This window comes from Symphodus melops (assembly GCF_947650265.1).
Source record: "Symphodus melops genome assembly, chromosome: 5".
NCBI lineage: Eukaryota > Metazoa > Chordata > Actinopteri > Labriformes > Labridae > Symphodus > Symphodus melops.
In genome coordinates this window covers 22,511,477-22,527,960 of record NC_136695.1, presented here as the reverse complement: position 1 = coordinate 22,527,960, position 16,484 = coordinate 22,511,477, and the positions used below count along the sequence as shown (strand labels likewise).

Below are 16,484 nucleotides of genomic sequence, written 5' to 3'. Positions count from 1 at the left end.
GACAGGGTGGAATTTTGATATGTTTTTAGGTATCTAAATAAATGTGGGATTGTGGAAATGCAAAGAGAAATAGTGTTTCTCCTTTAGGTATCAAAGTGAAGTTATGTTCTAACAAACACAAATGATAACGGTTACTAAACTACTGTATGTCTTCATTGAGAATTCCAAGAGTTTATATTTGTATTATATCTTGGAGCTAATGAAACACAATAAAACCGCTTGTCCGTGTATAACCAGAATGGATGACTCAGCCATTTTTCATTGCTGCAGGAAAGAGTACATAATGATTTAGTATGCTCTATTACAGAAACTGATGACCTTAACAGTCATTTTTTCTGGATATCCTTATTTATGTTTGCACACTGGTTTGAAGTGTGAGTTTGGAACTCCACGGCCTACATGTGGTTAATGTAATCAGGCAAATAAGAAGAATTTCTATGGAAGCATTAATGACAGGAAGACAAGTTATGTTCATTTCACAACTTTATTGGCAGTGAAACACTAACGATATCTAATGTCTTCTAAAGTTTGACTCTAGCAATGATCCGGACACTACGTTTGCTTCATGGTTACTTTTATTGTTGCTCCTTGTTTATTTCATGTTTGATGAATTGACCTTCACATCTTTATCTTTAGGCGTCATCTTCGGCCTCCTCCTCAAATTCTCCCTCCTCTTCAGCGGTGGCATCCTGGTACTGCTGGTACTCAGACACCAGGTCATTCATGTTGCTCTCTGCCTCAGTGAACTCCATCTCATCCATACCTTCACCTGTGTACCAATGCAGGAAAGCCTTACGGCGGAACATGGCAGTGAACTGCTCAGAGATGCGCTTGAACAGCTCCTGGATGGCTGTGCTGTTGCCGATAAAAGTGACGGCCATCTTGAGGCCACGGGGTGGGATGTCACAGACAGCGGTCTTCACATTGTTGGGGATCCATTCAACAAAGTAGCTGCTATTTTTGTTTTGCACATTGAGCATCTGCTCATCAACCTCCTTCATGGACATGCGGCCGCGGAACACAGCGGCCACGGTCAGATAACGGCCGTGACGTGGGTCACAAGCAGCCATCATGTTCTTTGCGTCAAACACCTGCTGGGTGAGCTCAGGGACTGTGAGTGCACGGTACTGCTGGCTGCCTCGGCTGGTCAGGGGAGCGAAGCCAGGCATAAAGAAGTGCAGACGGGGGAAAGGCACCATGTTGACAGCCAGTTTGCGGAGATCGGCATTAAGCTGACCGGGGAAGCGCAGGCAGGTGGTTACTCCGCTCATGGTGGCTGACACCAAGTGGTTAAGGTCTCCATAGGTGGGTGTAGTAAGTTTCAGGGTGCGGAAGCAGATGTCATACAAGGCTTCATTGTCAATACAGTATGTCTCATCTGTGTTCTCTACAAGCTGATGGACTGAAAGGGTGGCATTATAAGGCTCCACCACTGTGTCAGACACCTGAAGACAGAAAACCCAGACTTTCATTAGTCTCACGAGTTTAGAGGAGAAAACTTGAGGCAGGAGAAGCTCAAATTAAAACCCAAAGTTATCTTGCTCTATCACAAGGGTTGGTTACCTTGGGTGAAGGCACAACACTGAAAGTGTTCATGATACGGTCGGGGTACTCCTCACGGATCTTGCTGATGAGCAGGGTTCCCATACCAGATCCAGTTCCTCCACCAAGAGAGTGGGTGAGCTGGAAGCCCTGCAGGCAGTCACAGCTCTCTGACTCTTTGCGAACCACATCCAGGACTGAGTCCACCAACTCAGCTCCCTCTGTGTAGTGACCCTTGGCCCAGTTGTTTCCAGCACCGCTCTGGCCTGGAGGAGAAGAAATTATGATAAAACATGATAAAAGTGAGCCATTATTTCATCCTATATACAATCTTTAGCAATCATCAGGTAGAATTCTTCTACCCACCAAACACAAAATTGTCAGGCCTGAAGATCTGCCCAAAGGGTCCGGACCTCACTGAGTCCATGGTGCCAGGCTCCAAGTCCACCAGAATGGCACGAGGAACATATTTACCTCCTTTGCAAGAAAAAAACAAAATATTTGTGAGATTGATGGAGAAGAGGAGATGAAACATACCAGCCTAATAATGCAGGAAACTACAGTCTTTAATGTCCTGGATTTAAAAAAAAAACATGCACGGCAGGGCATTTGAGAAGGTAATAACATGTCTTTAAATACTGAATTGCCAAGTTAAACATACATTTAAACATAATCAAAATAACATCAAGCATTTAAACTAACCTGTAGCCTCATTGTAGTAGACACTGATCCTGTCCAGCTGCAGGTCACTGTCTCCGTGGTAAGTCCCTGTGGGATCGATGCCATGCTCATCGCTGATCACTTCCCAGAACTGCAGGAATAAAATGGAAGGTATCACATGACAGTTCCTTGCAAAGAAAACACGCACCCCTCCATTAGCAATGTGGTTTATGGAACTGAGAGCTTTAACGAGGAAAACAGCAGTCGCTTTGCATTTTTTGGGAGCTGATGAAAATGACAGGATTTTTCCCTTTCCACCAAGCCATCTCATTTCACACAATGCAGCTGTTAACACAGTCAATGACTGCTGACAAAGCAGAATGCAGTTCTTTCAGATGTAAAGTGCAAAAGGAGAGCAAACAAAGAAGCCACAGATAAAAACCCATGAGCAGAACTGAGAATAAACTCTATTCACAGGCTGTCTTAATACACCAAAGACACCGATTGTCTTCAGATCTGCATTCATGTCTTGAACACTCTTTAAAGACCACACTCACAGTGTTGAATGAAATCCCACAAGCGGGTGTTATGGTTGCACTCACAGGCAGTCATTTGCACGAACATATTTGTGTACTATTCTCCAACTTAGGCTTCTTTTTTGATGGTGTTCTGCTAACAGTGGCATTGAGAGGATTTAGAGTAATCTGGATAAGCAGGCTGTATTGCAGCTCAGTACTTAAGAGATTGGGAGTCAGCTTTGCACTCAGTATCATGACATTTAAATGAGACCACGTAAAACAAAAATGACCATGTGACCTTAATGTGAGAGATCTAAATAAGGATAAAGTGAAAAACAAAGGGTGGAAAAGAATGTCCGAAAAAAAAAACTGAGCAGCCTGCCAGTGACACAAAGGAGGGCTATCAGTAAAGACTGAAAATCATCATAGTGAAGGAATGAGGACAATAAGCAAGAAAAGCAAGGCCACACCCTGACCTAATTCACCACAATGTAGCCCTTCAGCAAGTCTGTCAATCATATCCACTGGACATCTAAGTCAATGAGCCCTGAGGGAATGGAAACTGATGAGGAGCCACACTGTGAGAGCACCAGCATTATTTTAACACCCTCAAAAAGGTGACAGCAAAGATTTCCACTGCATTAACTACAATTGTAAAAGTTTATTATAACATCTTTAATTGGGATTTTTAAAAGTGTACTTGTAAAAAGGTTTATTTGTGTGTGTGTGTTAAGATCCTATAGCTATTCTTCCTACGCTGGCAGCTTTTGCATATTAAGTCAATTGAGAAGGCAGTGACTTCATCCACTGCTGTGCATCAGCTGTTTCCTCCATTCCTCCCCCAACCTACCCCCTAATTTGGTTAGGAGGAGAAAGACATTGATTACAAAAAGACAAACCTTGCTCGTCTGAACATTTTAATCATAGTCTCCATCAGCAGAGCATCTCTATGGTGATAGTCTATTTTATAGCATATAGTTCCATTGTTAATGTGCGGGTCTATGATTTATATTTTAATAACAGGATAAGATTCCTAGGTGTGTTCAAGAGGTCAGACTTAAACAAGTGCTGTCTTAAGCAAATGATGTGCTTTAAAATAAAATGAGTTCGTAGGACAGCAGAGATAATAAGGGGCTGAGAAGGCGTGTGCTGTGGCAGACAGCAATTGTTGCTGTGAGGCTGGGTGGGTGACAATGTATTGTATTTGTGGGACAGACAGTAGGACCCTTTCAGTGGTAATAAGTGTCACATACATGAACAAAAAAACATTTTTGACTTAAAAGCAGAAATGTGGAAGTTTTAAGTGTGAGAAGAAAATATATATTTCAGGAAATTCTCCATTTAAACAGACAATTTCTTTTTTTTTTCCCAGTGTCACTCCATGCCACACCCTTTCCACGGCTCCCCTGCTTTCTCACCGGCTGCAACTACAGCCTGCAGAAATCAAATCTAATCAATATGTTTGATCATTAAGAGGAGGAGGAGGGTGGGGTGGAGTAACCAGGCCTCCCATCCCAGCTTCCCCACTCAATTGTCTGAAATACCAGACGTATCTGCCTGTGCAAGACAAAGAAACCAGAGGAGTGCTCAGTACACTGACTGAGAGGGTCTGACAAGTGAAGAATAGACGGGTTTTTTTGTCTTCATGAGGTCTGCTGAATCCTTGCATTTGAGACACGCCCGGTGTTGAGTGAACAAAAACCAGTCGAGACTCAAGACCTCCGTTATTCCGTTATTTCAGTGAGAGTAGGCACGGTCTGCTAATCCACACCCACCCACCGGTTACCGCAGTGCGCTGCACAGTATAGACAGAAAACCCCTCAAATTAATGCTTAATACAGTTTTTTTCCTGTTTGGAGTGATGATGGATCTGATTTATTTTGTTGGTAAACAAGGAGTTTTTTATGGAAGGATTGTGTTTAATTGATGCACAATCAGACAAAAGGACTCCATTGTCTTCAGTCATAATAAAACTGTCATCAACATAAAAAGTTCAGAATATGTCTAATGAGTAGACCTCCAAACTAAGCCGATGGCTATATGAACAGTGACAGAAACATCATTTTATAAAAGACAAAACTTATTCTTAATAATAACATTTTCTTACCTTTGCTCCGATCTGGTTACCGCACTGACCGGCCTGGATGTGCACGATTTCCCTCATTATGGATGCTAAAGTTTTACAAAGACGAGTAGAAGCCTTTCACTCTACAGGCACGGCGAGCGGACCGCAGACTTGTGGGAAAGAGCTGGACAATGCATTTATAATGTTGGAGCGTTTCCAGAGCGAGGGGCGAGGGGTGGGCGTGGCTAGACCGAGACCCCAGCTGCTGAGCACGGGGATTGGCTGAGACGACTGACCCAGGAGGAGGAGGAGCAGGGGTGAAGGCTGCTGCAGATCAGGGAGTGGAAATTAGATATAATACAGCAGAATTATACCAGCTGCTGTCAAGAATAAAAACACCAAATAGAAGTGTTACAGTTGTTTTTGACATGAATAAGCAATAACCAATCCCCCTCCTTTCTGTAACACTGACCCTACAGACAAGGCAAATGGAAGCCATTTCACAAAACATTGGTTAAATTAGCCTCTTGCTGTTGCCTGAATCTGACTTAAACTGCTGTTACTGTCTTTATTTAATTCATATCACATTTTGGATATCAAAAATGTATTATTATTCACAATATAGGGATGTTTCAAGTCCCATCTTTACCATTTTAGGAATAATAAGAGGATGATCTTATTTGATTGTACAACGATTCTTTCTTTGGAGATATTCAGCATATAATAAGATCTCTAATGTTGTCTTTGTTTTTGTCCTTTAAGAGTTTTGTGCAGAGCTCTGAACGCAATAGTCAAGCTGTGGCTTATGAGAAGACTGGTCATTATCTTCAATGTGATGTGTATGCAGCTGCTTTATTTTATTATGTACCCTGTGACCAGAGTCAAACAGCAGAGAAACATGATAATAGCGTGATGCACAGTAACTAAAATATCTGCTGCAAATGGAGTTGCCGCGGAAATAAAGGGGTTCAATTTGCTTTTTATTTTCTCTGGGCACTTCAAGGACTTGTGCCTTGGAATCAGCAAATTAGGCCTTTTAAGTAACTGGTTGGTAGCTGTTTCCCATAATTTTTATTGAACATTTACTGAAAAAGTCGCTTGCAGATCCTCATCATGACAAAGTGTGTATGTAATATCTATGAATTAAGCAGAGAAAAGAAACTGTTTACATACACAGGGCACCCTGAAACAATGTCAATATGTCAATATGGACCAGCTCTTTGATAATCAGCAATCATGAAATAAATTGTGAGATAAGTATAGAGTCAAGGTTTATATCTGCTCATCTTTTATGAAAGATGAGCACTATTGAGGCAGTTAACACTGAGTGCCTTTAGCAATGCAAAGGGACAGAGGGCAAAACTGTCTTAAAACTAACTCAATCATACAAAGATGCTTCAGGCTTTTAAGATCTCTGTATAGCTTAAAAGTCAGACATGGGCCCTATCACTGAATTTTACTTCACTTAAAATGATGATATTCCAAAAAACAAAACAAAACAAAAAAACAAGAGCTGTCTGCAACATCACAAACTCAAATTCTTTCTAGATACATTTGAAAATGACATACCTCTACACTCATAAGAAACACAGAGGAAGGATGTAACTTTGTGAATAATTACCAAAAACCTGTGTACCTGGTGAACAACATCAATGTGAACAACGATGCACTAGTAATCTGTATCACATAGACAATAGAGCTGTAAATGTATGTAAACACTTAAAAACAATACATGATTCTTACATTTCACATTTATTTTATATTTTTAGTAAGGTTGTATTGTTAACTTCTATTTGTAAGTTAAAAACAGATAGATAGATAGATAGATAGATAGATAGATAGATAGATAGATAGATAGATAGATAGATAGATAGATAGATAGATAGATAGATAGATAGATAGATAGATAGATAGATAGATAGATAGATAGATCAGTGAATTGGCGTTGCAGTAGTCAAATTCAGCCACCAGATGGCGCCAGACATGTGGTTATTGTATTGAGTATGGGCGTGGTCACTACACATTTCCCGTTACGAGCGGACATTTTTGTCATACCAGTTGAACGGAAACGGTTCACAACAACCTCACCGTAGCAACAGAAAAAAAGATTTGAATTTACATCTAACAGGATTGCCTTTGTTGCTACAGGATATCGGTAAGTTATTATGAAAGAAAACCTCGATTATTACATCGTTTATCTTAAGTGAATAGCTTTAGTATAAACACTTGTCTGTTTTCTGAAGGCGTAGTGACGCTGTCTGCCTGTAACAGCTAGCTTAGCTAACACTAGCACAGGAGCTGAGCACAAACAGACCGTTACGTAGTTTTACATTTAATATACCATATGTCTGCTGCTATTCTTTAGGCGACGAGATGTTTTGGCTCTTCTAAATAGTGATTGATATATTGCTTGTTTAGTTTTGGATAGAGGAGAACATAATGTTTCTCCATTGACCGACATGGCTTAGTAGAGAGGAGTGGTCTGAGGAGACTGCTTTAAATGACTGACATGGACATGTGGGGGTTTAACAATAATAGTAATACTCGTATAAATATTGTCTTATTTTATGATTTAACCTCCTTGTATAGACTAATTGGTGCCCTCATAATTAGCTTCTATTTACCATTTAATGTTGTTAGGTAATATTTATTTTCGTTTATAATGTTTCTCTCCTACGTTGGACAGCAGTGCCTCACCTGTTTATCAATTTATAAACATTTAAACTGTCCTGGATTTATTTAGTTATTTACCAATTTTACTAATTTACTCAAATCAACTCCAATAATATAAAAACACTGTTAATAAGTGTTTTTTTATTTTATTTATTTCATTAAAATAAGGACAGTGCACATTAATGAACATAAACATGTTGATTTCCATCTGTATTCCCTTTGGCCCTTTAACAAAGTTACATAAAACTGTGATGACAAACAAAACCGATAAAACAAGCAATGACAGAAGAACAACGTGTACTGTCATCTTGAAGCGGTTTATATCTCTAGGTTACAAGTGATTTCATTCTCTGACTCGTTATCTTTTTGCAAATCAGGAATCAAGATGTTTTACACCTGTGGACCCAATGAAGCCATGGTGGTGTCTGGTAAGATGTTTGCTGATTTCTCTTCTTACCTCTCAGGGATACGTGATTATTTACAACAACAAAAAATAAATAAAGAAAGAAAGAAATGACAGGGTGGGTGTGTAGGAAGGTCGGGTTAGGAGACGCTCCACCTCTCTTGTGCTTTAGTTGTCCTGTCATAAAAAGTGCTCATATCTGAGTAGAGTTGACTGGTAGACCTGTGTCATGTGAGTGATTGAATCATCACATGACTTGTGATAAGATGATATTAAGTTACATCTTTTGTCAGTTTGGAGTCAAGAAGGAGTTTTTTTTTTTCAGTTTGCTTTAGATCACAGTCTCATTCTGTATTGCATCATTGACATTGTTGTAATTTAGATGTTGCAAACTCACTTTTTCTTTGAATCATTAACAAGCCATATGTTACTGAGTTCTAGTCAACTGTTGATGTTGTGTGTGTTCAAATGTTGATGATGTGTGTGTTTTTCCCACCAGGCTTTGGCCGTTCACCACCTTTAATGATTGCTGGAGGAAGAGTGTTTGTCCTTCCGTGTGTCCAGAAAATTCAGAGGTGATCACATTTTTTGTTTCTGTTTTTTGTTTCAGGTAAAATAAAAACTGTCTTTTTAGTGTGTTTGTCACGAGCACGGCCATACCTGTTAATAGAATAGACATGGGTTAGTGGTATCTTTTCTGCATGCTGTGTCCATTATCAGACTGCTTGTCATTAGCAGCTAATGGGAGAGCTTTTTGTGGGCTGATGATCTACACAGTTTCTTGTCTCTCTGTGCAGTGACTTAACGATCCTGATATGTGTTATAATCTCACCCATTCCCTCTTGATTTGTGTCGTTTTCTCTCAGAATCACTCTGAACACGCTGACTCTAAACGTGAAGAGTGACAAAGTCTACACCCGACATGGTGTCCCAATCTCCGTCACGGGCATTGCACAGGTACGCTTGAGAAGTGGATGACAGAATGTTCAGTGCAGTCAAAGAACTGTGTTCCCTTTAAAAGAATAAGTAACACGCTGACAAATATTTAGCTGTTTAAAATAAATCCTTTTTATAAAAACAGACTGAGAAAGTCACTTTAAGACTGATGTGTGTTCCTCGAGGTCGGTGTTGTAGCAGTGGAGGTGAAGTGGAAAAATGTTGTCGTTGCGTGCAGTTAAAAAAATAATAAATTCAGACGGAGTAATCAACCAACAACCATCCTGTTGTTATAACCCAACTCATGACTGATGACAAAAAAGGAAGGAGTTCCAGTTTGACCGAAGACAATGAATAATGTATTTCAAAATGACGGTCACATTTGATCAGCACTCATGAATAGAATGTTAGTTTGTAGGGAAAATAAAACAGATCAGCAGCAGAGGTCATATTTCAGCAGAGCTCGATGCACATAGAGGAACCACTGTTGTGTGTGTACTTAAAATTCAGTGAGATATTGGTCATTTGTCAGGGAGGTTTCATGTTTGGACAACCCATGAAAACATTTGCATCCTTTATCTTTTAGGCTTCTGTCTTAAATAGATTAGATTTTTCTTTTCTTTTTTACGGGTAATACAAGGTGTCAGATAATGTTCTGGCTTTTCAGGATGAAGAATATTTATTTCCGTGTCCAACCTGCCACTCTCTTTAATTTTTTCTTCTGCTTTCGTTTCCCAGGTGAAGATCCAGGGTCAGAACAAGGAGATGTTGGCCACCGCCTGCCAAATGTTCATGGGAAAGTCTGAGGCTGAGGTGGCCCAGATTGCTCTCGAAACACTGGAGGGACACCAGAGAGCCATCATCGCCCATCTGACTGTGGAGGTCGGTGCACTGACTGACTGTAAAATGTATTTGCATGACGTGTTCTGCTTCAGAGCAGAGATGGCTTTATCTTTGTGACTCATCACTCCACCACAAAGAGAAGGCCTCTGCACTGCGTGGAATAACTGTGATAAATAAATCTGTGTTTTTAAAAGGAGATCTACCAGGACCGCAAGAAGTTCTCTGAGCAGGTCTTCAAGGTGGCCTCCTCTGACCTGGTCAACATGGGGATTGGAGTTGTCAGCTACACGCTTAAAGATGTTCACGATGATCAGGTGCTTTTATTCTGTCCAGATATATTTTCTGAACGTATTTATGACAACGATCGAATGATAAAAAACACAGCACCAAAACTAATTACTTGAGCAGCAGGAACCGGGATGTCTCTGTGAGCCTGAATACTTTTATTGCAAAGCTTTTAGTCTCGTATGGTTTCCTCAGTTCCTCAGTAAGTGATTAGTATTGATGACCCATGTCTGACTCCATAGACCCCCAACCGCTCTGACACCACATTAGTGATGAATTAGACCTGAGCTCTTCAGCGATAACCATCTTTTGTGTTGGTTTCCTAATGCGCTGTCTTCCTTTTGAACTGCTCAAGCTGTGTTCTTAATGTGGAACAACACAGAGGACGTTTTGGATAACGACCCAAAACGAGCGCCGTTCAAACTAATCATTTCTACGCCACACGTTTTACACCCATCATTGAGAATCCGATCATCTCTAAATCAGGTCCCTCCTCTTTCTTCAAAGTCAAAGCGTGCTAAAAGAATGTCTCTCATGTAGGACTACCTTCACTCCCTGGGTAAAGCCAGAACGGCCCAGGTGCAGAAGGATGCTAGGATCGGAGAGGCTCAGTACAAGCGGGACGCTGTCATGAGGGTAAGACGAGATTCTCATACTCAGGCTTATTTCCTCAAAAGAAAATAATTAGTGATTTGAAAAGGTATAACTGGGTATTCTGATGTCTGTCTCACCACTTTGTCTCCGCAGGAAGCCAATGCAATGCAGGAGAAGGTTTCAGCTCAGTACAAGAATGAGATTGAGATGGCCAAAGCCCAGAGAGACTACGAGCTGAAGAAGGCAGCCTATGATGTCGAGGTCAACACCAAGAAGGCGGAGTCAGAAATGGCCTATCAGCTGCAGGTACAGTTGTGCGTTCACGGTTTGTTCCTCTGTGAGTTAAGTGTTTGCTGGTGAAGTTTTGGCTTTCGGTCCGTTCTTCTCATCAGTCGCAGGTTTCATGACGCCACCCCCCCGATCATGTTAGTGTCAACTGAACAAATCAAGATTTAAAGATTCTGTCTGACTGTCTGCTTCCATCATCAGGTGGCCAAAACCAAGCAGCGCATCGAGGAGGAGAAGATGCAGGTTCAGGTGGTGGAGCGGACCCAGCAGATCACACTGCAGGAGCAGGAGATCATCCGTAAGGAGAAGGAGTTGGATGCTAGAATAAAGAAGCCTGCGGATGCTGAAAAATACCGCCTGGAAAAGCTGGCTGAGGCATCGCGGTGGGTATAAGGACACAAGGGCGTACTTGTGATGAGAGTGGAATACATTTAATGTGTGCAGCAAGAGGAAGGACACGATGAAAACAGCAACTCAATCTGCATTGTCTTTTCACTCTGGCAGCCTGCAGCTCATCATGGAGGCTGAGGCCGAAGCGGCGTCCATTAAAGTGAGTCGTGCTGCATGCATCCTTTGATTCTCTGACACTCCCTCTCTGCCTGTTTAACTACATCACGTTAAGGAAATGTCGTTACTGTGTTTGGATGTGTCCGTGTAGATGAGGGGTGAGGCTGAGGCTTTTGCCTTGGAGGCTAAGGGTAAGGCCGAGGCTGAACAGATGGCCAAGAAGGCAGAGGCCTTCAAGACGTACAAAGATGGAGCCATGGTGGACATGCTGCTGGACACACTGCCGCTGGTCAGTGTGACTCTCTTATATTAATCATTAGAGGAAGAATGATGTTTGAACTGCTTGAAAAGGTTTGTGATGGACCAAAGATGTCCTGACTGCTTTAAACTAAATGTTCGCCTCTGGGCTGAATTAGTTACTTCTTAGCGTTTGTGTTACTTACCGCAGCACAGCAGCTCATGATAGATGATCTTTGTTACGACTTTTACTTCTTCTAAATGACCACATTAAGCTCATTCAGAGTATTTATCCGTGTACTTCCGATTCTCTTTTCACATTTTACAAACAAGGTCATTTCACTCTCTCTCTTACGTAAATCCCATGACTCCATTTTGATTGGATTGATTTTATTTTCCTCGGATGTTGTCCTGTTTAATTTGACCTTCATGAAGGTAATTTCTGTTTTTTTTTCTCTTTTTTTTCTTCTGTCCTCCAGATCGCAGAGGAGATCAGCAAGCCTCTGACATCAGCCCAAAAGGTGACCATGGTGTCCAGCGGCGGCTCAGAGGTCGGAGCGGCCAAACTGGCCGGAGAGGTGTTAGACCTCATGACCAGGCTGCCTAGCGCTGTGGAGAAGCTCACTGGTATCAACATCTCCCAGGTACGCTGCAGTGTGTGTGCTTGAAAGAGAGATCATGTGTGAGAGTTGACAAATGATGCAGGCGATGATCGTCTCATTGTTTCTGCTGTTGTCTTCACAGGCTGCAGGAAAGGGAGTGCATTAAAAGGGCTTCGGGAAAAGTAGCATCAGGGAGAGCTGTCACCAAGATTCAGACCTGGAGCTCCATATCTCCTCGTGCCTATAACCGCTGTAACCACTCATCAACATCATAGCACCGTCTGATTGTCCGTGTGTATGCATGTGCTTCTCACGTGTCTCTTTCTTCACCATGTGATCTGGATTTTTGGTTTCGCTTCATGTTTCTTTGTAAGCTCACTGTTTGGGCTGCTGTGGCTTTTTCAGTGGGCAGCGGCAGAAAGCTGCGAGATAAACATTCTAATCAAAAACGCTAGTTCAGAGCCAGGACAGAAAACCCTCCGCCCACTTTAGCCAGTGATAATCCAGTGATTGATATCTTTTGTCTTTCTATAATTAGACTTCCTCATAGGGATACTAGGTCAATACATTCTTATTTCTTTTAACTTTTTAAAGACAAATATATAAACAGCTGTTTAGCTTTTGAATGTTTTTGTGCCTTTCCAATCCTTTAATGGTGCTGATCCCTTTTTTTTAAATTTTATTTCAACTTGGAGCTTGGTGCATATCTTTGCCATCATTGTGTACTCATCCAGTATAAAGGGGCAGGGCTGTGTCTCTCTGTAGTAACTGACTATGTTACTGCACATATCAGTTGCGCTGCACGGGGGGAAGTTTCTCTGATTCAAATTGAAGGTGAAGGAAGTGTTCGATAGGAACAAGGTGACTGGGTTACCCTTTAAAAGCCATGAAGGTAAGGCAATGTTGACGCTGGCTCTGCTGCAGTTTCTTCTGAAGTCCTTTATATTGTGAGTTACTAACTGAACACCTGACTAACCAGCCTGCTTGTTGGTGTGCTTGCTGCCTGTATTCTAAACTGACATATGGAAGATAGAGCAGTCTGATTATAGAGGTCTTTAGTGTTGAGTGTACTGATGTTTTTTTACAGTCTTGTGTCGAGTATCATAGATGTTGGCTGATTTTAGATTTTTCAATTCCAGACTATAATTCCTCTTCAGTTCCTCTGATCAGGAGCTGATTCTTCAGTTGTTTTTTTCAAACTTTTGAATATGAAACAGAATCTTTCCAGCTGCTAAGCTTTATGCATGTTATCGCTAAGTGCCTGGTTCACACTCCTCATACGTGAAGTCAAGTGTACTTCTTTAGGATCTGTTCAACCTCTCTGTCAGGTAATACTTCCTTATATGCAACTGACCATAAGCCATGCACCGTCACTTCAGACGGCTGTAGATGGAAGCCAAATCAGTCTCTTTTGTTGTCCTTTTTACTAATCCTTTTACTTTTAAATCTGTTGCATGTCTGCCCTTAAAGTTGGCAAGTTTTTACATAGTGTGGAAATTGTATACTAGTGTCAAATATTCAAGATTTATCTAAAGTGAAATGATCTGTAAACAATAAAATAAGGTGTAATAACTCAAACATGTTGCTGTCAGTTTCTTCTCTGATGGGTGAAGTAGAAGAGCGAATCAGATACCATTTATTTTAATTATACACTATTTTTAAGGAAAATGTAAAAGTTTTCTTAAAAGCTTCTCAATGTGAAGATTTGCAGTTAAAATATTTTTATGTAAATTATTTCTTTGGACATCACCTAGAACAGTGGAATTTAAAAACAGCATTTTTTCCAATTTATAAATCCTTTCATTTAACAGTAAATACAACACTCTCTGTATCATAGCTGACAATCACACGTTAAAGCTCATCTGTGTTAGAATGTCAGGAGTTTTCATCCCGGGTAGCAGACTCGAGGAGAGAGAGCTCCTCTGACCTTCAGTGAGGTGATCTAGCACTATGAGCACCTGACATCACTGACGCCCAGCCACCACTATCAGACTGTCGTCCCCTCAACCACCGCCGTCCACGTTCATACATGGCCTGTTACAACATGCGGAAGGGAAGTGTGGACAACAGGGACAGGAATGTGAGGAATACAAAAGATAAAATCCTTACCCTATTTTTCTTAATGAGTAAGGCCTTTTTATAAGCGTCTCAAGATCACACTTGTGAATTGGTGTTCTACAAACGATAGATTGATCTTGGTTTATCTGAAAAGGCTTACTTTATTAAAACATCTACAAAAATAGACAATGAATTACAATGGCATCAAGGTAGCAAGCGTTCTACAGAGATACAGAAGACCCCAAATGTAACAAAGAGTTTTCCATATATTGGGAAAGGAAATGACACTTCTGTCCTTACAATATGTACATACTATAATGATCAAGTTCAGAGACACCAAGGACAAAATACATACAGTATATATATAAAAAATATGGGTTTAGTTGAACTACAGTGTATCAAAATGACTTAGCTTACCATTCATAATCAGTAAACTATATTACTTGATGATCATCTCAGGACTGATTTACAGTGCGATGCAATCAGTAAGGTAGAAGATTGATTCTACCGCAGTCAGCTTAATGTACTAACACCGGATAATACGGGAGTTATTCACACTCAAATCAGGACTCACAAATACCATAACTGCATGTTTTGTTATGCATATGGAAGAGCAAAGGCTGATTTGATGAGGAAGTGTGTCTCAACACACTAAAGAAATGTTTTCATACATTTAATACGAGATGAACTGATGGTGCCAATCCATATTTTAAAATAATATTTTACATCGTATGGTTTTGGCGAGTCCTTTTGGGAAAGGATTAAAAAAAAACAGTCTGTCCTGAATTTGATCTTTTTGCAGGTTTGAAACATTTGAATCAAAGTCAACAGGAATCATCTCAAGCCCCTCACAGAGAAGAGTTTTCGTCTTGGCTAGAGATGTGCAATGTAGGATTTAAAGTGCAGCTGGTTTTGGAATTTTACCTCTATCCTTTGTGTCTCAATCAAAGTCGGACACAAAACATTTGCCCAAAACACCTGAGCAAACTCAACTGAAGACTTTGTGTCCGCTGCTCCGGCTGGCATTGTCGTCTCTGCTTGGAAAAGATGTTCATGTATGTGAGTTACATCTCAGCGGCAGCAGCAGACTCTTCTTTTCTGTGCCTTTGTGGTCAGGTGTGAGAAATCCATCTGGCACCAGTTTTGTTTATCTGTGGCTCAGAGATGGGGTTCTGACTTTTCCACTTCAGAAGGGGTTGGTTGTTGAGACCAAACAGGCAGTAGGGGGGCCGCTTTTGTCTGGTCAGGATTATTTCACATTAGTCCACTATGACTTTGAGTAAAAGCTTTGGATGTGGCTATCAGTCAGCACAGATATCTGAAAGTCATATCATAGACTTTCAGCTGATTATTATTATGTTGTGTCTCATGTGGGCAGAAAGATCTGACCTTTGGATGAAGGTCCCCGATTTTAATGTGTGCAGCAGGATTTGTATACTATAAATACGAAGATGATCGCTGGGCATTCATTTTAATGAGTTAACTGAGTGTTTAGTGGACAGAAGTTGTATGTTGTGTAGCGCGTGTGAACCTTCACCTGTTACCCTGTGTATAGTCTTTGAGATGATGAATAAACAAAAGTTGTAAAACTTAAAAACTGTTCATTTCCTAGCTTGCTGTGGTCGTTGTTCGAAGTATTTTCTGATATTTAACCTCTACAGCTTTCTGTGTCACCAGTCACATAAACACCCCTTGTAGCCTATGTTAAGTATCTGAGAAGAGAGGAAGTTCCTATGCAGGCTGCGCCCACCACCAACCACTGTGAAATGTAGCTCGGACTGTTGCCTATCAAAAGCTCACTTTTGGCTTTGGGGTAAGGGTCTGATGTGGAAATAAACCGAACCAGCGGTAACTCAGCCCCATCCACCCAAGAAAGTACAAATAAAAAAGCAAGCAACCCACTCTCCCTCTCCTCTGCAGCACCTCCACCACACCCTCCCTCTGTAGCAAAGATTTCCCCTCCACAGTGTTTTCGTTCTCCTTCTTGTGCAGCTCTCCTTACACCATGTTCATGGCGTCCTCAGTGAGGAAGGAGTGGATGTTGGCGAAGGATGGACGGAGCTTGCAGTCTCTGTTCCAGCAGCTCAACATGAGCTCATAGAGACCCTGAGGGCACACAGCCGGCCTGCTCAGATATACCTGCAAGACAGAAAGAAAACCATCCGTATAACTTTTTCGTACTGTACCTTCTTCTGTACTATTTTAGTTACATTAGTTATATGATGTACACAAATACATTCAATGCTAAAAAAAACATGTTAAACCCATATATG

The 16,484-nt window shown here is 41.1% G+C and overlaps 3 protein-coding genes across 4 annotated transcripts in view; 1 reads left to right on the top strand and 2 right to left on the bottom strand.

Moving 5' to 3' along the window:
* Positions 1–465: 465 nt before the first annotated feature.
* Positions 466–4,980, bottom strand: tubb5 (tubulin, beta 5). The gene is made up of 5 exons (XM_079344116.1): positions 4,828–4,980; positions 2,245–2,353; positions 1,909–2,019; positions 1,564–1,808; positions 466–1,445 (listed from the first exon to the last, which is right to left on the bottom strand). The coding sequence occupies exons 1-5, from the start codon at positions 4,882–4,884 to the stop codon at positions 633–635; spliced, it is 1,335 nt and encodes a 444-aa protein (XP_079200242.1). The 5' UTR covers positions 4,885–4,980; the 3' UTR covers positions 466–632.
* A 1,821-nt stretch (positions 4,981–6,801) lies between these two features.
* On the top strand, positions 6,802–13,731 carry flot1b (flotillin 1b). Its single transcript, XM_079343115.1, has 13 exons — positions 6,802–6,940; positions 7,836–7,886; positions 8,361–8,436; positions 8,728–8,818; positions 9,536–9,679; positions 9,835–9,954; positions 10,466–10,561; positions 10,673–10,825; positions 11,009–11,190; positions 11,312–11,357; positions 11,466–11,603; positions 12,031–12,195; positions 12,296–13,731. Exons 2-13 carry the CDS (start codon positions 7,844–7,846, stop codon positions 12,317–12,319), a joined length of 1,278 nt encoding a protein of 425 aa, XP_079199241.1. The 5' UTR covers positions 6,802–6,940; positions 7,836–7,843; the 3' UTR covers positions 12,320–13,731.
* A 621-nt stretch (positions 13,732–14,352) lies between these two features.
* The window catches only part of ddr1 (discoidin domain receptor tyrosine kinase 1), a 39,201-nt gene continuing 37,069 nt past the window's right edge, over positions 14,353–16,484 (bottom strand). For both annotated transcript variants that reach the window (XM_079344112.1, XM_079344113.1), the window contains one exon: positions 14,353–16,350. In XM_079344112.1, the coding sequence (XP_079200238.1) occupies positions 16,210–16,350 (141 nt within the window). In that variant the 3' untranslated portion in view covers positions 14,353–16,209. The remainder of the gene's footprint in view (positions 16,351–16,484) is intronic.

Bases quoted from the DNA above. Each gene is read 5' to 3' on its own strand.
- tubb5 (XM_079344116.1), bottom strand. From the start codon at position 4,884: ATGAGGGAAATCGTGCACATCCAGGCCGGTCAGTGCGGTAACCAGATC. The intron at 2,020-2,244 runs GTTAGTTTAAAT...TTTCTTGCAAAG, and splicing joins CTACTACAATGAGGCTACAG to GAGGTAAATATGTTCCTCGT. The intron at 1,446-1,563 runs GTAACCAACCCT...TTCTGTCTTCAG, and splicing joins GTGTTGTGCCTTCACCCAAG to GTGTCTGACACAGTGGTGGA.
- flot1b (XM_079343115.1), top strand. From the start codon at position 7,844: ATGTTTTACACCTGTGGACCCAATGAAGCCATGGTGGTGTCTG. The intron at 8,437-8,727 runs GTGATCACATTT...GTTTTCTCTCAG, and splicing joins TGTGTCCAGAAAATTCAGAG to AATCACTCTGAACACGCTGA. The intron at 9,955-10,465 runs GTGCTTTTATTC...TCTCTCATGTAG, and splicing joins AAGATGTTCACGATGATCAG to GACTACCTTCACTCCCTGGG.